This window comes from Nylanderia fulva, unplaced genomic scaffold (genome assembly GCF_048542155.1).
Source record: "Nylanderia fulva isolate GAGA-0341 unplaced genomic scaffold, ASM4854215v1 Scaffold75, whole genome shotgun sequence".
Classification (NCBI taxonomy): domain Eukaryota; kingdom Metazoa; phylum Arthropoda; class Insecta; order Hymenoptera; family Formicidae; genus Nylanderia; species Nylanderia fulva.
The window spans coordinates 551,348-572,246 of NW_028190862.1; the positions used below are offsets into that span (position 1 = coordinate 551,348).

The 20,899-nt window shown below is 35.9% G+C and overlaps 1 protein-coding gene across 8 annotated transcripts in view; it reads left to right on the forward strand.

The window, feature by feature from the left end:
- Positions 1-20,691, forward strand: part of LOC146720191 (uncharacterized) — a 141,688-nt gene extending 120,997 nt beyond the window's left edge. For 6 of the 8 annotated variants that reach the window (XM_085488947.1, XM_085488944.1, XM_085488943.1 and 3 more), the window contains exons 5-6: positions 4,689-4,752; positions 20,225-20,680. In XM_085488947.1, the coding sequence (XP_085345073.1) occupies positions 4,689-4,752; positions 20,225-20,277 (117 nt within the window). In that variant the 3' untranslated portion in view covers positions 20,278-20,680. Of the gene's footprint in view, positions 1-4,688; positions 4,780-20,224 lie in introns of those variants that run through there. The other 2 variants (XM_085488950.1, XM_085488949.1) reach the window with 2 other exon arrangements.
- Positions 20,692-20,899: the final 208 nt, after the last annotated feature.

Genomic DNA, 20,899 nt, shown 5'->3' on the forward strand with positions numbered 1-20,899 from the left:
TGAAGTATTTTCTTTAAACAATTTTGTAGATAATTATTATAATCAAATTTTTTGTATAATTGAGTAGAATAAAATTTTTTACTTCTTTTTATATGAACATTCTTCTATTTGTTTTTATTTCTTTGATCTTAAAACTTTTAAGCTATTACCAGCTATATTACCACAGAAACTTAATACATAAATTTTGGATTTTCTCGATACATAAATTTAAAAAGAAAATAACTTGAAACTAACATGAATGAAATTGGCATTTTATGCTGTTCAATTTTTGTTCTTATAAAATTATTAAATTTTGCAAAAATAATGGGTGTGAGTGAAGGTAAATTCAAAAATTTGATATTTTTGAAAAATGTGAGTACATTGTAAACAGTATAAAATACTATAAAACTTTTGTATAAAATTTTTTTGTACATGTTTGTTTTCAAAGATATCCGCTAAGAATGAAAAAATCTATTATTTTCAAATAATGGTTTCAATCTCTAAACGTTGATATAAACGCAACTAAAAAAATATAGGTCTAATATTTTTATAAGCTTCTATAACATAGTCCATCAAAATCGGTGAGGGACATTTCCGTTCCTTTATAAGTTCAGAATTACGCAAAGTAATATACCCGCTCAAGCTCACTTACTTCCATTGCATTCTGCAAAATTCTAGTTTCATAGGAAAGAAAGAAAGATTGAAAGAAAGACTAAAACATTTTTAAAAATAAGAATATATTTTTTATTAAAAGGATAAATAATTTTTTACGACCAATACTGGCTAATAAATATTTAATAATCACCACAACGTTTCGACCAAAGGTTTTGGTCTTTATCAAATGTACTACAATAAATTACAATAAATTCATAGTAATGCGTAAAAATATATGTGAACAAAACTTCACCTTAAAATAAACTTTATCTTAAAATAAAAAACCGTATACATATTATGCGAACGAAACTTCTTGTCATACTGTGATAATATAATAGCCGAGGACTACACAACCTTTAGTATATTGTTATAAATATTACTCAAATTATCAGTGTCTTTTTGTAAGTTGATTGTGTTATTAGTTCTTTTAATGAAAAACATTTCAGCTATTTCTCTCTTTTTTGTAATTAGATTCATTGATTAGACGAGGCAAGGACAGCGTGACGAATGATATGAGAACTAATGTAGTGTATAAAATAGATTGTAAAAATTGTACGGCGTCTTATATTGGTCAAACAAAGAGATTCTTAAGTACTCGAGTTAAAGAATATTTTAATAATATTAAATTGCACACGTCTAATCATTCGGTTATTAGTAAACATAAATTAGAGTTTAATTACGATTTTGACTGGGCAACACCGACAATATTACATAACAAAAAACATACAAAAAACATCGAAATAGCTGAAATGTTTTTCATTAAAAAAAGGTAATAACACAACCTACAAAAAGACACTCATAATTTGAGTAATATTTATGACAATATACTAAGGGTACTAAAGGTACTAAAGGTTGTGTAGTCCTCGGCTATTATATTATCACAGTATGACAAGAAGTTTCGTTCGCATAATATGTATACGGTTTTTAATTTTAAGGTAAAGTTTAACGTTTTGTTCACATATATTTTTACGCATTACTGTAAATTTATTGTAATTACTTTATTGTAGTACATTTGATAAGGACTAAAACCCATGGTCAAAACGTTGTGATGATTATTAAATATTTATTAGTCAGTATTGGTTGTAAAAATTATTTATCCTTTTAATTATTGATTGGCAACATCAAGAATTCGATTGATTATTTACATTTTTTATTATAGTATAAAGAAAAACGGGCTAATTAAGAGTCAAACGTGGTTATTAATACGTGAAAATATGGAAACTTTATATTTCAAATAACGATAAAATTAATGAAGTCGCCAGTAATGAGTAAAACCATACAAATGTATTGAAATTTTGACCTAACTGGCCAGTACAATTTAATTAGGAACACTACGTTTCGACTCTTAGGTACGGGTCTTTTTCAAGTGTAACTGCACCATAAAAATATACAATGATTAAATATGAAATAATAATTTACAAAGTTGTTAACGCGCGAAGAAATTTAAAATAATATAAAAATAATGTAATGTATCTTTCAAGATGTTGATTCAACAGCAGTAAAATTACTAATGTTAAACTGGAGACAAGTGAATCAATTTAAGTCAAACGTTAAAAACACAAAAGGACACAAAAAATCTAAATCCGATTTATAATAAGTTGATTCACAGTATATGATTGTCTATTTATTTATTTATTTATTTCGTTGTATTGTCGAACTTTGATATTATTGTGTTTTTAACGTTTGACTTAAATTGATTTACTTGTCTCCGATTTAACATTAGTAATTTTACTGCTGTCGAATCAACATCTTGAAAGGTACATTACATTATTTTTATATTATTTAAAATTTTTTCGTTAACAACTTTGTAAATTATTGTTTCATATCTTAATCATTGTATATTTTTATGGTGCAGTTACATTTGAAAAGGACCCGTACTTAAGGGTTGAAACGTAGTGTTCCTAATTAAATTGTACTGGCCAGTTAGATCGAAATTTCAATAAATTTTTATATTTCAAAGTTTTTTATTTACATCTCAGCAAACACCAAGTAACTCACACAAGTTATATTGCATTTACATTGTTGAGTAGGAAATTATATCTTAGACGTTTTGTTGTCTGGGTTATTTATTGACTAAATATATATTTTTTACATAGTTTAGTTATTTTAATAATTATTAAAATACTTATCAAATATTTGCTATCTTCAAAAACCTCGATATTATCAATTCATAGAAGATAAAGATAAATATTTAATAAATTTGATAAAAGGCTGTTAAGAGCAGTAAATATAAAAATTCAAATTATGTTTGAAAGTGAAGTCTTTAATCTAATGTCTAATAATGAATTACAATAAAAGGTATTATGCATTTACGTCTGGTATGTAACATATTTTTGTATATGAATTTATAATTATTTGTTGCGATGAAATGTATTAAAATTATAATTATTTTTATGTAACTTTTTATAGATTTACTTGAAAAGGGCTGCAATGACAGCCGAAACGTTGTATTTTAACTAATTATTTATAATAAATGATTGCCAGTTTGGTCGACTTTTACCATTGAGGAAAGATTTTTAAAAGTATAAAATTTAATTTTTATTAGGCCTTTTTCGAGGATGAAATTAGAATAAATTAAAAAGACATAAATATTAGATGTAACCTTTATTAGAAGCGGAACGTTTCGTACTTTTACTTAAAACTTCTTCAGCCGCAATATACAAACGCTATAAATATAATATAAAAATTAATTTTAACAATTTATATATTTTAAAATTTTATATGGGTGTTGTCTACATAATTAAACTAAACTCAACAATCGTTTGTCCAAGTTTAAAGTTAAAGTTAATTTTTATATTATACTTATAACGTTTGTATATTGCGACTGAAGAAGTCTTAAGTAAAAGTACGAAACGTTCCGCTTCTAATAAAGGTTACATCTGATATTTATGTCTTTTGAATTTATTCTAATTTCATGCTCAAAAAAGGCATAATAAAAATTAAATTTTATACTTTTAATCAACGTTAATTGACGTCTCGTTAATATGACAATAATAAACTTTGCGATGGTATTTTAATTTTCTAGTTATTGTATTAAATTTGCGTCTTTTTCTAACAACGCCAGGCTGTTATCGCTATTTATTTACTTAGTTAATTTTAGATTGAAAGAATCATAGATATTAATTTCTGTTTAAATTAAAACGCAAAGAGAATTTATATTAAATTGAAAAAGATATAATTTTATTATATTTATTTTCTGAAACTTTCTTATTTATCAAGTGGACAGAGCTTTATTTTTAATTATTTATAGCTTTAAGGATATGCTGGATGTATGTTTTATCGATCGGATAATTATAGATCTTTCTACACCGAAAACTTTTTATTAGTTTAATAAAATAATAAATGCTTTTCCACAATTAAAGTACGTACAGAAACAAAGTGGGAACCTATCGATTTTATGTTAAAAAACAAGAAAAAATTAAAAAACTAAAATTTCTTTATCAACTTCTGTCATCAGATCAAAAAAATAATTGTTTAATATAAAAGTTCTGCTGTTTGTACGATGTACAAAATAAGATAGATTCCGACTAGAAATTAAATGAAGAAGTATTAGTAAACTTTTAGATATAAGTTTAAAAGCCTAATAAATAAGAAAATAGTGCAGAAAATTTTCACGCATATGTGTATATACATGCATATATTTAGATATGTGTAGTGCTAATTTATCGTATGTATATGTGTATGTATGCGTATGTTTAGATATGTGTGGTGCTAACCTATCGGAGTTTGGCCGTCACTTCAGCATCCCCTTAAAGATATAAATGTAATTCTTTACAAAAGAAAAATTTATAACAAATTAAAAGTCCTCAATTCAAAGGAGATACTTCGTAAGAGATATTTTCTATGTGTCATAATATTGTATGCGTTATAATTAATTAAAATTTTTAATTTTTTTATGTTGTGAAATTGCCATATTTTTTTCTCAAAATTAAATGTGATATTTTTATTATTATGTATTTACGTTTAGCATACACATTTTTGTTTTTTCTATTGACAATATTATGTCCATTATATTTGTGTCGGTATTAAATTGGAATTTGTTATATGTATTACAGTGCGTTTTACAAAAGGTTGACAATTGGCGATTTAACGCTTTCACGCTAGAAACAGTCACAGGTGGTAAGTAGCGTCAAAATAATTTATTATATGCAATTTTTTTAGTATTAATAAAATAATCAATTTTAAATTAGAAATCATACTTTTAGTAGAATCATACTTTTGATTCTTTTCTTTTTATTTGACTACAATTTTTTATAACACTATTTATAACATTTTTTATAATATTATTTGCAACATGTTTATAACATTTATAACATAATATTTATAACTTTGTTTATAAATCGATGTTTTATAATAATGATACACATTTGAAATATTTTCTATATTATTTGTCTCATTTTGGCAGCATCTTTTTCTTATGCACTTTTAATAAAAAATATTTAGAGTAATAATACTTACATAAAAATAAATTTAAATTAATCTGTATTTATAAATATTGTTTTATAAATATAATTATATAGAATGTCTTTTCAAAGGTAAACTATGCTAATATTCACTTTTTAAAACATAATAAGAAATGGTAAAATTAGATTCACAAATTTTATTGAAACTTTATATAAAATAAACTATATCATTTTAATTGAACTCATATTTCTGATGAGATAAAAAAATTATTTATTTATTTTGTTTTTGATCATATTTTCTTTAAATATATTTATACACGCTTTTTCATATATTATCGATTTAATCTAATTTAATTAACAAATTATAAAACTGATATTTTTATTAAAATTGTTGTGTTTCCGTAACGACCTCCGCGTATTCTCGCGAAACACCTCTTTCACACACGCACTCTCACACGCGCCCGAAATGAAGATACTCGCGTAGGCAGGAAATGAACTTTAATATAGCGACCCAATACAGAAGAATGATGAAATACAATAAGGCGTGCATATAATATGCTGAGAAATCTCTGGTCAATACGTCCGTCCGTTGATAGTTCTAGACTAATAGCGTTTTCGATTGGGAAAAAGTTAGTGCGCACCAGTGCGCACTCAGTTCACACGAACACTGGACAAGTTTCATGGGTTGCACTGAATAGTGCAGGTGAAAAAGAACACGCCGAAATTTTCAGTGCCACTTGAGTTGACTAGATTCCGGGAAGAACAAAAAAGTAATCTCGACATCTTGTGTTCAGTTAAGTAATGATTTTTATTATATGTAATTAAATATAGAAGATGATCAAGAATATCACGTATGACAAATATAAAAATTATTATTATTCAGTATAAAAATGCTATTACATTAAGTACATTAATTATAATATGTGATATAATAAAAGGCCAACTTAACGAGATTATATGCTATTAATTGAAAAATTTTATTTATTAATTTACGTCATACTATACAAAAGTTACGATAAACGTTTCGACTGTACGACAGTCTTTCTCAATATCCTAATAATATGTTAAAAAATTAATTTAGTCATTTCGACATCATAAATAAATACAACAATTATAAGATTATATGACGAAAGCAGTACAAAATTCATGTTTGTTGGCATGAGTTAGAGCGTCAGATGCTGTTATATTATGTAACGACACTGTGAACAAATTAATATATCCGCTCAAATATTACATTTAGATTTTTAATAAATAGTATTAACTTACTTTTTTGTCAACGAACATAACACTTTTTTTAAAAAATTATTTCTTTTTACTTAACATAATCACAATGTGTACTTTTTTAAAAAACAAATTGATGTCTGTATCTTACAATGTCGGCGCGCTGTATATATACCCAATTTTTAAGATGACGTAGACAATTTTTTTAGAATATCATAATAAGAACCGTCAAGACGCTCGGTGTCCTTTTTTAGGTTGATACTGTTGTTTTCTTCTTTAATATATATCATTTCTGATATCAACCTTTTATAATAATTCTTTTCATAATCTAGGATTTTTGTGTCGTTCCAATTGAAATTGTGTGTAAATTTTACAATATGATCAGAAACCACCGAGTGCCTTGCTGAATCTAATCTAATATTATTTTTATGTTCATTTACTCTTGTACCTAATTGTCTTTTCGTCTGTCCTACATATGTAGCATCACAATTATTACACGAAATCTTATATATGACCCCCGAATTATTTTGGAGCTTATCTCTGTCTTTTTGCGTTTTTATGACTCTGTTTAATTTCTTTAGACATCTGTATCCTACTGTTATATTTGATTTCTTTAATTCTGATGCTACTAGTTCCGAGATTCTTTCAATATAAGGTATCGCTATGAATTTTTTATTATTGTCATTATTTATGATTTCGTTATTTATATCTTTAGTCATTTCTTTGTTTAATCTATTAACAATAAGGAACTTCAGTCTATTATATATACAGCGCGCCGACATTGTAAGATACAGACATCGATTTGTTTTTTAAAAAAGTACACATTGTGATTATTGTTGCGGAATGTACTGATTAAATTAATTTTGATCGGGAATAGAGGGAAGAAGGGGTTGATTGTTAACAGCTGAGAGTTTGGTTAAAAAAGGTTTATTCGATCTTTCACAAAAAAACTAAAGTTGTCGATCTTTCACAAAAAAAAACTAAAGTTTCGAGTTCGAATTAGACACACTTGGCGAACGGTGGACAATAAATTTTAACGAGAACGGACGGACATCTTGAGCTTGATCGTACTTGCTGCGCGCGTACTCGACGGAAATCTTCTCGCGATAATTTTTACAAAGATCGCAGCGATCAAGAGCCGAACGCGGATGCGCGATGCACCGTTCGCGAAATCGAGGTCTCTGAGAGTCTCCGGAACACTGTAATGTCGGAGCACGTGGTGATACATGCGGTCGTAATTGCAGCCGAACTATGCATGTATTTCACAAATAAAACTGAAATAATGGAAAATATCGCTTGCACAATATTCTACAAATTTTTGCCGATGACCGGCGGAAAATAATCACTTTCGTGACTCGAAGGATTATGTGAACCACGCGTGATACGAATCTCCAATAACGAGGCAATGTGTTAATACACTGAGAGCCGGAACAACAAGAAGGAACGGGAAACGAGGAAGGATATTAGCGACTCAGATAGGCATGAACGGGGGTGCGCGACAGATCCTAATCGATACACCGCGCACTTGAGTTGGCGAAAAAGGACCGCGAATGCGAATTGCAAAGAGGTGTGAGAAGGATCGGCTACGCGCTATGCCTCGGTCGCGTGGAAATTCGTGATTCGCTAATGCGACGATTGGTGGTTCTCAATATATTTGATCGCGCGACATTTAACTTTTCGCGGAGACTCTCAATTATTTTCAACGGTTCCGGAACATACCGCCCGTCTCGAATGATTTTATTCGAAGTAAAGACTATAACGCTTACAATTTATGACTAGAACGCTTACAATACGAATATGGAAAGTTTTTTTTTTTACAACAAATGGTGCAGTACAATAATTTTTGAGCATTATTACTTAAGTCTAATCGGAATCGGTGCCGCCCGCCATGGCGGAACTTTGATCGCTTGAAGTATTGATATCGATCGGAAGAAAACATAATTTTACAATTGGACGCTTATACTGTGAACGCGCGGTGCGCACGGTAACGACGCGAACGAGTCCGTCGTTGCCGGGATGACATTCGATGATACGTCCGAGCTCCCAGTGAGACGGAGGAGCAAGTGCGTTCCGCAAGAGAACGATTCGGCCTACAGTCGCAAGTCGTTGCCCAATTTTCCATTTTGGCCGCTGCTGCAACGTTAATAAGTAGTCGTTTGACCATGATTTCCAAAATTTTTCTGTAATATGTTGCAACAATTGCCAGCGGGAAAGACGAGTTTCGTTAAGATCGAGAACGCTTGGCTGTGGCGCAGCTAAGATGGGTCCCCCGATGAGGAAGTGTCCCGGTGTTAATACATGATAATCATCGAGATTTTCGGACACAGACCCAATAGGTCTCGAGTTAAGACACGCTTCGATACGACAAAGAACAGTATTTAATTCTTCAAATGTGAGCGTATGTGAGCCGATACAGCGCTTTAAATGGTGTTTGACGCTGCGTACGGCAGCTTCCCATAATCCACCGAAGTGGGGAGCGGAAGGAGGCACGAAATGCCAGTTTATTCCGTCGGTCGAAAGCGTATTTTGCAAATCCGAATTTTTTAAAGCCTGCGCGATTGCGAGTTTAAGTTCGCGATCGGCACCTTGGAATGTGGTTCCATTATCCGAATAAATCGATGCAGGGTATCCGCGACGAGAAACGAAACGATTTAATGTGGCGAGAAAAGCGTCTGAAAAGTAGTCGCTAACGAGCTCGAGATGGATCGCCTTTGTCGTCATACAAACGAACACGGCAATATAGGCTTTATGCGCTTTATGACCTCGTCCACGAGAGGTTCGTACAAGAATTGGACCGGCATAATCGACACCGGCATGTTCGAATGCTCGAGCTGAGCGATTTACTCTTACATTCGGAAGATCGCCCATGAGCTCGGTAGGAATCTGAGCCCTTTCTCGTGTACATGATACACATTTGTAGAGTACAGCGCGAACCAGAGATCGTGCTCGCAGAATCCAAAATTTCTCTCGAATCCGAGCTAATGTTAATTGAGATCCAGCGTGCAACATTCGTCGGTGGGTGTCCATGATGATCATCCTGACCAAGGTATGGTCCTTTAGGACAATCGGATTGCGAACGGCGCTTTGTAAAGTGGCGTTCCTTAGCCTGCCACTGACTCGAATTATTTGATCATTATCGAGATAAGGATTTAATGAAAGCAGTGTGCTAGATTTCTTGATTGGAGTTGCCGTACTGAGTGCTGATATCTCGCTATGAAACAATTCTGATTGAATATAACGAATCCAAAAGATTTCAGCGGACTTAATTTCAATCGGATTTAGGTAGATCGGAGCTCTAGGGTTTTGTATCTTCAGATTGAGATTGATATGTCGAGAGCGGGAATTCGTTACGAATCGATAGATGTATGCAGTTATTCGAAGGAGTTTGTGCCATGACGAATAACGTTGTGATAGGTCCCACGATGCGACAACGGATGTAGTGAGCGATTGTGGTTGCGCGCGTTGCTCGCTTAGCGCGTGGGGATCGAAATCCGAGTTAGATTTTGGCCAATAATCGGAAGATTTAATAAGCCAATCGGGACCTGACCACCATTGAAGGTTTGTGGCAAGGTCGTCGGGAGAGATCCCGCGCGATGCGCAGTCGGCAGGATTTTCCTTTGTTGGGACATGACGCCATGGAATGTCCGGAAGTAGCGTGTGAATATCGGCTACTCTATTCGCTATAAATGTCTTCCATGTAGTAGAAGGTCGGCTCAGCCAGGCAAGAGTAATTGTGGAATCGGTCCAACAATAAACATTTACCTCACGAAAGTCGAGAGCTTCGCGAATGAAATGAATGAGCCGTGCGAGTAATTGAGCTGCAGATAACTCGAGTCGCGGAACACTCATTACTTTGACAGGAGCGACTTTTGATTTTGCAAGAAGATTGACCGAGACCATTCCATCCACCGTGACAACGCGAATGTACACCGCTGCAGCGTATGCTTTGGTAGATGCATCCGAGAATCCATGCAACTCTAGATGCAGTACGTGATGGCCGAGTTGAATCCAACGTGGAATCATCACCTCTTCTAGATGTTTAAGATGAGTATGATACTGCTGCCAGGCTTCAAGCAGATTCGGCGGAGCGACTTCGTCCCATTCACATTTAGCGATCCAAAGTCGTTGCATCAAAATTTTGGCGCGAATAATCACTGGAGTTGCCCATCCAAGTGGATCAAAGAATTTGGCGATGTCGGATAAAATTCTTCTTTTGGTGTTGCCAGGAGGCCCTGTAATCGTAATGGTAAATTTGAAGATGTCGCGATCTGGTTGCCAAGTAAGACCGAGAATTTTCAAGCTCTCATCTTCGTTTAGATCTCGGTTTTGAGCGAGACCGTGGTCGGTATCTTCGATCTCGTCAAGGAGTTCGGACACGTTGCTTGCCCATTTTCGTAGCGTGAATCCACCTCTTTTGAGAAGAGAAACAATCTGCTCGCGAGTTTGACGAGCGAGAACTTTGTCGTCGGCGCCGAAGATAAAGTCGTCGACGTACATTTGACGATCGATAACGGATGTGGCTAATGGAAATGAAGCGCCTTCATCTATGGCGAGTTGATTCATGACCTTCAAAGCTAAGTACGGAGCTGAAGTCATGCCGTACGTTACGGTACAGAGACGATACTCCTCAACTTGATGTGTTGGAGATGGCCGCCAGAAGATGCGCTGGAAATCACGATCGCGAGGATCGACTTGAATTTGGCGATACATTTTTGCCACGTCGGCGGAATAAACGTATCGAAATGTGCGCCAACGCAAAATCACTGCAGCAAGGTCCTTTTGAAGTTTAGGGCCCGGATATAAATGATCATTCAATGACGTACCGTTTGAGGTTCGACTTGAAGCGTTGAAAACGATACGTATTCGCGTTGTTAAACTGTTAGCGCGGAATACGGCATGGTGCGGAATATATACGATTTGATTCGAGTCGATTAATTGTTCGGTTTCTGAGACGCGTTGCATGTGTCTCAGATCATAATATTCCTTTAAAAAATTATGATATTCCGACGATTTCGATGAATCCGTTTTAATGCGGCTTTCCGTGCGAAGGTAACTCTGAAGCGCGGAATGTCGAGATTCTCCAATGTTGAGTGGAGGTCCGTGTTTAAATGGAAGTCTGACGATATAGCGACCTTCAGAATTTCGAGAGTGTGTCGAATTAAAATGGTCGTCGCATGCCTTTTCTTCACTAGTTATTTTCGATGAAGCGGGAATTTCTTCGATTTCCCAAAATCGGCGGAGAGTTTGATTGAGATCATCCGTAACAGAGCAATGATGTACTCCAATGGACGACTGCGAGAGCGGTCTGAGTTGCGCTATAGGTCCGGATATGATCCAGCCTAGCGCGGTATTTTGAGCGATCGGTTCGTCAACCGCGCCTTTTCGAACGCCGTCGAGGATGAGTGACCCGAAAAGATCCGCTCCGATAATTATTTCTATTGGATCTGATCCTGCTGGATCGGGATCAGCTAACGAAAGGCCATTCAAATGCGGCCATTGCTCTGGAATGGTGAGATGGTTTGGCAAATATCGAGTTAACGATTTTAAAATTAACACGGTGATTCTATAAACCGGAGTGTCCGCGTTGCTGGGAGTTATCGTTAGATGAACGGCATGTCGAACGCTTGTCTGCGTTTTGCCGATACCTGTTACCCTAACAGCGGTATTTAATTTCGGAAGTCTTAATGACTGCACTAAATTTTCGGTTATAAAAGATGACGCAGATCCTTGATCGATGAGCGCTCGGGCCCATTGGAATCGACCGTGCATTGAATGCACGCGAACGCGAGCAGTTGCCAGGAGAATGTGACGCGCTGTTACAGCTTTTGCAATGATATGCGAGGAAACGTCACTTGTCGAGATGACGGGATTTGTTGACGCGGGAGACGATGACGCTTGAACAGCTGATTTCGGAGCGTCAAAAAAATGTAAAAGCGTGTGATGCCTTTTGTGACATTCTTTACACGAGCGGGTACTCGGGCATTCTTTCGCTTGATGCTTCGAACTGAGACAATTAAGGCAACGCTTGCCATTACGAATAATTTCGTATCGCTGAGTCGGCGTTTTTCCGAGGAACGCGGTACATTGATATAACAAATGATTCGATTCGCACACGGGACATGAAACTTTCGTGGCGCTTGTTGTATGCGAAGTGACAGCCCTTTGTTTTAATTTCGCGTTTGATTTATCGCTTTGTTTATCGAGTGTCGAAGCGATCGGTACAAGGGCGTCGAGAGCGCGAATACGAGAATCCAAGAACGCGCTAATTTCGTCAAACGTAGGATAGACGGTCGTTTTTCCTAACTTCAATTCCCACGCTTCGCGCGAGGATTTGTCGAGTCTTTGTGATAATATAAACAAAAATATCGCTCCAATGTTCGACCGGACGAGACAAATTTTTTAACGCGGCAATTGCGGCAGTTAATTTGCTCTGTAGAGCTCGAAGTTCGGTCGCCGATTTCGCCGTAACATTGGGCAGTGTAAATAAGCGATGTATATACGAATTGATTAGCCGACGCTCGTTTTCAAAATTGGACGAAAGAATCGTCCACGCTACAGCAAAATTATCAGAAGTAATCGTTAAATGTTCGATCGCGGTGAGCGCTTCGCCTTTTAGACACGAGAATAAATGATGCAATTTTTGTACGTTAGACAGGCTTTTTTCTTCTATAATCATCGATTGAAAACGATCGCGGAAGCTCTCCCATTTGTCGAACGATCCATCGAAGACCGGCAATGTGACCTTCGGTAGGTTGAGTGTCGTATGAGACTGACATTCGTGCAAATGACTTACGTTAGCTGCAGGATGAGCTGATGATTTGGAGAGTTCATGTACAACCTCTGCGAAATAATCCAACGCTGTCTCGTAGGCTTCTTCGCACTCGTCAAATTCGTGATCTGAGAAGTAGGGGTGCGTGGTCTTCTCCTTGGAGTCAGCGGAAGCGTGTAATTTGGCATCTAATTTTGAGCACTGTTCGAATTTTTCTTTTAATGTTTCCATGCGATTTTTCGTCACTGCATAGGTCATTTTAGCTTGACCTAACTTTTTAAAATTAGATATCGCACGAATAACTGAGCTCATTTTTGTAGACTGTTCGTGCATCAATTCTTCGAAGGATTCCATTTTACACAGGTTTTTTATTGCACCACTACGCGATAATCGAACGAGTTCGCTACTGAACGCGTAGCACCAACACAGCTGTTAACAGTCAAAAAAGGCAAAAAACCTCAGTCCCGATCCGGCTCGAAGGACCAGAAATGTTGCGGAATGCACTGATTAAATTAATTTTGATCGGGAATAGAGGGAAGAAGGGGTTGATTGTTAACAGCTGAGAATATGGTTAAAAAAAGGTTTATTCGATCTTTCACAAAAAAAACTAAAGTTGTCGATCTTTCACAAAAAAAACTAAAGTTTCGAGTTCGAATTAAACACACTTGGCGAACGGTGGACAAAAATTTTAACGAGAACGGACGGACATCTTGTGCTTGATCGTAATTGCTGCGCGCGTACTCGACGGAAATCTTCTCGCGATAATTTTTACAAAGATCGCAGCGATCAAGAGCCGAACGCGGATGCGCGATGCACCGTTCGCGAAATCGAGGTCTCTGAGAGTCTCCGGAACACTGTAATGTCGGAGCACGTGGTGATACATGCGGTCGTAATTGCAGCCGAACTATGCATGTATTTCACAAATAAAACTGAAATAATGGAAAATATCGCTTGCACAATATTCTACAAATTTTTGCCGATGACCGGCGGAAAATAATCACTTTCGTGACTCGAAGGATTATGTGAACCACGCGTGATACGAATCTCCAATAACGAGGCAATGTGTTAATACTCTGAGAGCCGGAACAACAAGAAGGAACGGGAAACGAGGAAGGATATTAGCGACTCAGATAGGCATGAACGGGGGTGCGCGACAGATCCTAATCGACACACCGCGCACTTGAGTTGGCGAAAAAGGACCGCGAATGCGAATTGCAAAGAGGTGTGAGAAGGATCGGCTACGCGCTATGCCTCGGTCGCGTGGAAATTCGTGATTCGCTAATGCGACGATTGGTTGTTCTCAATATATTTGATCGCGCGACATTTAACTTTTCGCGGAGACTCTCAATTATTTTCCATGGTTCCGGAACAATTATGTTAAGTAAAAAGAAATAATTTTTTAAAAAAAGTGTTATGTTCGTTGACAATAAAGTAAGTTAATACTATTTATTAAAAATCTAAATGTAATATTTGAGCGGATATATTAATTTGTTCACAGTGTCGTTACATAATATAACAGCATCTGACGCTCTAACTCATGCCAACAAACATGAATTTTGTACTGCGTTCGTCATATAATTTTATAATTGTTGTATTTATTTATGATGTCGAAATGACTAAATTAATTTTTTAACATATTATTAGGATATTGAGAAAGACTGTAGTACAGTCGAAACGTTTATCGTAACTTTTGTATAGTATGACGTAAATTAATAAATAAAATTTTTCAATTAATAGCATATAAGCTCGTTAAGTTGGCCTTTTATTATATCACATATTTTAATTGTATACGAGCCGAAGTTTAATTTATAAAATATATATACATTAATTATATTTTAAAAAAGGGTATAGGTTCGATGTTTATATAAAAAGATATAACACTTACGGTGTCATTATCCATTTTTTTCACACATTCTACATAATTTACAGTTTTTGGAATTATTCTTCTAGTTCGAAGAGTTGTAATTATTTCTTTTTGCTCGCTTGAACTAGAAGAAGATTCCAAAAATGTCTCCAAAATATTAAAGAGAGCCAAATCCGAATTGCTCATTATGTCGAATTTTCGTTCAAAAGAATGCCCTACTGCTTGCATGCATCCAGTGCACTGAACTGGCACCGTCAAAATATCTCGTGCCACTTAGTGCGCACTGAGTGCGCACTATGCGAGTGTTGTGCGTTCAAACGAACACGCAACACTAGCCAAGTGCGCATTGGCACTACCAATCGAACACGCGCCTGACATTCAGTGCAGCCAGTGCACCCCAATCGAAACCGCTATAAGTCTGTCTAAATATGCCGCCGGGAAACAGAACAGAGTCGGGAGTTGTTAAACAACAGCTCCTTGGCGACAAGCTAGGAGACGATTCCATCCCATCAAACTTCCCGCGGAACGAAAAACTCGGTGATTGAATATTTCAGGGAGCCGGACAAATACGGGGGCACAACACTGCCCCCTCTCTTCTAAAATTGTCGTCCCGACAATCCTACTTCTGAAGAACCAAATGTCTCCTTTATCCTTGGAGTCCACGACCTCTTGTCCTACTCTGAGCTGCTGTTACAGATTACCGGACTATGCGTGCTGTACTCCAATAAGACGATTCTATCCTTTTGAATAAAAAAAGGGGGGGGGGGCGAGTAAACTCGTCTAAATATCTTCTTTGTCTTTGGAGTCATGATGCGATCTCTTGTTCTACCCTGGGCTGCCGCTACAGGTTTCCGAACTGCGCGTCTCGAGCTCCATCGACGAAATCTTATCTCTTTGAACAAGGGGGGGGGGTAATTTTCGTGGACCCATTGTCCCTCGAGGACTCTCCAAGTCCCTGCCGCGGCATTCGCCCAACGACCCACGGGAAAACCACAGATCAAAAACCGTGGGTGAGGCAGTCTTCGTAGAAAAATCTCAACCGATGATCAAAAACTTCGACCGACGACCAAACAATTCCTTCTCTTTCTTCCTAAGAGGATTTCCTAAATAACATAAAAACAAGTAAGAAGACTTGTTAAGTCATTCTTAAATCATGACACAAATTGGGCCTTGGATGTGTTTTCCTTAAATTTGTACCTCATAATGAGAAGCTAATCTATCTAAATGGACTATCTTGTTCTTATGCCTCTTTGATTTCCGAATGCAATAAACGACATCATTTAACTTTTTTACTACTTCGAACGGATCTTTCCAGTCGCTTTGTAACTTAGGAGTTTTTCCTATAACTCTGCGAGGATTATGTAACCACACTTTCTGTCCAGGATCAAATTGTATTTGACGAGCTTTCGATAAAGTGTTTTTGTTTTTGAAGACCTAATATTTATACGTTCCCTAACCCTTTCATGAATTTGATTTAATTTTTCCTTTAGTTCCGAAACATAATTTTCTTCCGAGAGATTTAATTGATTTTCTGGAGAACATCCTCGGAAAAGATCTAAAGGCAATTTTAAATCCCTACCAAAACACAACTCTGGAGGAGAGATCTCAATAGTCTCATGTCTGGCGGATCTAAAAGCTAAAAGACACATTTCTATCAAACGATCCCAATCTCGCTGATTCTCCGAAACAAACTTAGCTAAATAATTGATTATCGTTTGATACTGACGTTCAACCGTCTCGTTCGATTGAGGATAAAACGGAGTTGTTCTAGTCTTCTTTATTCCCAATAATTGTGATAATTCGAGAAATAATCGAGAATCAAAGTTTCTTCCCTGATTTGTCTGTAATTCTGAAGGTACGCCAAACCTAGAAACTACCTGATTCACAAACACTTCTGCGATCGTATTGGCCCTAATATTCTTAAGCGGAAATGCTTCCACCCATTTTGTAAAACAATCTGAAATAACTAACAAATATCTATTTCTTTGCAACAGATTCAGGAAATGGACCCAAGACATCCATCTGGATTCTTTCGAAAGGAACTCCAGCATTATAAATCTGCATTCCAGATTTTTCTTTATCAAAAGGTCTTTTTCTAGCCAAACAAATTTTGCAGGATCTACACCAGTTCTCAACGTCTTGTTTACATGTAGTCCAAAAGAATCGTTTCCGAATTTTCGACAAAGTTTTATTAATTCCGAAATGACCGCCAGTCGGAGAATCATGCGCTTCTTTTAAAATCTCTCGAATTCTTATCTGAGGAACTATCATCTGAAAAATACAAGATTGTAAATTAGGAGATTCCCATTTTCTAACTAACACTCCATCCCTAACTTGAAGAGAGTCCCAATATGACCAATAAATTTTTGAAGAAGAACCTTCTGGAATTATCTCTTGCCAAGAAGGACGCTGATCCTTCTCTTTTCCTAATAATAACTTTGCAATAACCGAATCTTCCAATTGTTCTTTCCTCCATTCCTCCTTTGCATCTATTTTATTACAATAATTACAATTAATCTCCGCACAAGGACGTCTAGATAAACCGTCGGCATTTCTATGGACTCTTTCTTTACGATGTACAATTTCGAAATTATACTGTTGAATCCGTTCCAACAATCGTGCCATTTGTCCTTCTAGGTCTTTGAATGACATCAACCATTGTAAAGAGATGTAATCAGTTCTGATTATAAATTCTCTTTTGTATAAATAATGATGAAAGATCTTTATTGAATCCACAATAGTCAACAATTCTCGTTGCGTCACACAATAATTCCTTTCTGTTTTGCTTAATACTCGACTGAAATATGCTATAACCTTTTTTTTCCATCCTAAATCTGAGATAAAACTGCACCAATTCCATGATCAGAAGCGTCGGTATCGAGAATAAATCGTCCCTCTTTTCTTGGAAAAGATAAAATAGGAGAAGATACTAGGCGTTCTTTTAACTCCTCGAATGCTAACTCACATTGCTGAGTCCAAACAAATTTCGTCAAATTTTCTGTTAAAAAAAATAATGGCTTTGCTATTAAAGAAAATCCTTTAACAAACTTCCTGTAATAGGAACAAAAACCTAAAGAGCTTCGAATTTGCTTCTTGTTCCTAGGAAGTGACCAATCCCTAACAAAAGAAATTTTATCCGGATCCGTAGTAATTCCTTTCTTAAAGATTATGTCCTAAATACTTTATTTCCTTTTTGAAGAAAGAACATTTTTTGGATTTAATTTCAGATTAGAAGAACGTAACTGTAAAAATACCTGCTTTAGATTATTCAACATTTCGCGTCAAAACTCTTACCGAAAATAATAATATCGTCCAAATAAACCAAGCATATCTTAGACAACAATTGTAAAACTTTTTCTATCAAACGCTCGAAGGTGGCAGGAGCGTTACAAAGTCCAAAGGACATTACAGTAAATTGCCATAAATCATTTCCAACAGAAAATGCAGCCTTTTCTTTATCCTCCTGACGAATTTTTACTTGCCAATATCCGCTCTTTAAATCTAACGTGGAAAACCAACAATTTCTATTCAATCGGTCAAGTAAGTCGTCAATCCGAGGCATAGGATAGGAATCTTTCTTGGTTACTGCATTCAATTTCCTGTAATCCACACAGAATCTGATAGTTCCGTCTTTTTTTCTGACCATCACCGCCGGAGAAGGGGCTTTGCGATTCTTTGATCACTCCTTGACGACTCATTTCCTCGATAATCCTGTCTACTTCTTCCCGCATATGCAACGGAATACGACGAGGGTCCTGTTTAATAGGATTTGAATCAATCAAATTAATTGTATGCTCTACAGTATTACAATTTCCTGCTACAATCTCTTCTGTAAAAATATCCTGAAAATTTATCAAAAATTTAGCAAATAAATTTTTTTGCTCTTCTAACAACCCCTCCGTCTCTTTTTCAAAAAGATCTCTCAAAAATCGGGGAACCTTATTAACATTACCTTGTATTCGAGAACACCGAATCTCTTCCTTTTTGCCTTCAACCGAATTCTTAAAAACCGATTCAAAAATATTCTTTAGTTTCATCGCACAAAGAAAATTAGTCTCTAATAAACAATCCTCTACCATGTCAGCTACAAAAACCGGAAGTTTTTTTAAATAATTCCCTATTCTAACCTCCACAATGACTTTAAACTTTATTGGCACTTTTTCTCCAGTAGGATATTTCAAACAATAGACATTATCTAAAGAGATTCGCTTTTTAAGCGTTCCAACTAAATCACTCCTAATTAATGACACATCCGAGCCCGTGTCAATCTTAATGAAACAATTCTGTCCATCAATGGACCCTTTAAAATAAAATAATTTATTTCGCTCCTCGTTCAAAGTGCAATTACTAATTAATTTATCACATTCTTTCGGGGGTTTTTGAAATTTCGCCGAACCTGCCCCCAACAGCTCGACAATTCCTAGTTTCCCTCAGATTTCAAAGAAGGACACTCCGCTCGAAAATGGCTCGTACTCTCGCATTGCCAACATTCTCTCGAAAAATTCTTTTTATTCTTATTCATATTTACCATTTTCTTTCCAGATTTCTCATTATCCTTATCCTTTTTTTTATTTTCAAATCTATTTTTATTTCTTTGAAATTCATTGAACTTTTTCTCTTTTTCACCACTCTCATTTCTATATCCATTTCTATACCTATCATTATTAAATTCTTTCCGTCTCTCAAAATTATTCTCCTGAATTACCCTAATCGTCATAGCTCTTTGTACGGTCACTTTCAAGGAAGTAATAGCCTCCAATTGAAGGATCCCTCTCACAAATCCATTCGAAATTGCAGAAATATATTATATATACTTATCACGGATATGATGCGAGCATTCGGGATACGCCAATCTTTCAATTTCCGAACCCAAAGTAGCCTTATCCTCTCCCACTTTTTGTTTCCTATTTGTAAAAAGAGAGTAATAAGATTGAGAAAGATGTCTCTCTCCAAATCTCAATTCTAATTTGGACTTTAACTCGTCATAATTGAGGCTTTCAATATCGTTTATACACTCTAATACTGCGCGCGCCTTCCCTCTCAAGCATGAAATTAATGCCACGTTTTTTGTCTTGTCATCCCATCGATTTGCCCGTGCGATCAATTCATATTGTGAGAAGAACTCTCTTAGGGGAACTGTTCCATCAAAAATGTCGGGTTTTAATTTAAATCCTAAATTTCTCGTGTTAATTGTCGCGCACGAATTACACGATTTGGAACCGTATCACGATCGCTCGCGCCCGTGGAAACCGGAATATTATTGGAACGACTTAGCTGATTTATTTGGACGATCTCCTGTTCTAAGCGTTGTAATGCATCGTCCCTTTTCTGCAGTTCCGTTTGTATCAGCTGTCGCTCCGTTCTCTGCTCCTGCCGCAGCTGATTGAGCTCCTGAAGAATGGCTCGCAAAGTCTCGGCTTGCAGAGTCTTCGTCGGTGTTTGATTCGTCGAGTCCTCGCTCGTCGTCGCTCGAGACGGAGCTTGTGATCAGGTAATCCTCGGAGAGTGCTGCATAGCCATTTTGTTGTTCCGCTGCGACGTCACGTTCCTTAGATCCCGGACGAGCCCCTAAAATGTTGTGTTGCCGTAACAACCTCCGCGTATTCTCGCGAAACATCTCTTTCACACACGCACTCTCACACGCGCCCGAAATGAAGATACTTGCGTAGACAGGAAATGAACTTTAATATAGCGACCCAATACAGAAGAACGATGAAATACAATAAGGCGTGCATGTAATATGCTGAGAAATCTCTGGTCAATACGTCCGTCCGTTGACAGCTCTAGACTAAGTCTGGAGCTACTTTTATGAATGATATACTTTTATGAATATGCATCTTATTAATTATACTTCATTATATATATTTTTTTTTCTGTTGTGCGTGTGAACAAGTGTGTGCGCTTTTAACTAATTATAGTCTGATATACCATACAGTATAAATTATTATAAAAATAAAATCACATTTTTTATCGTGTAAAAATATATAAATTTTAGTCAAGACAAAGTCA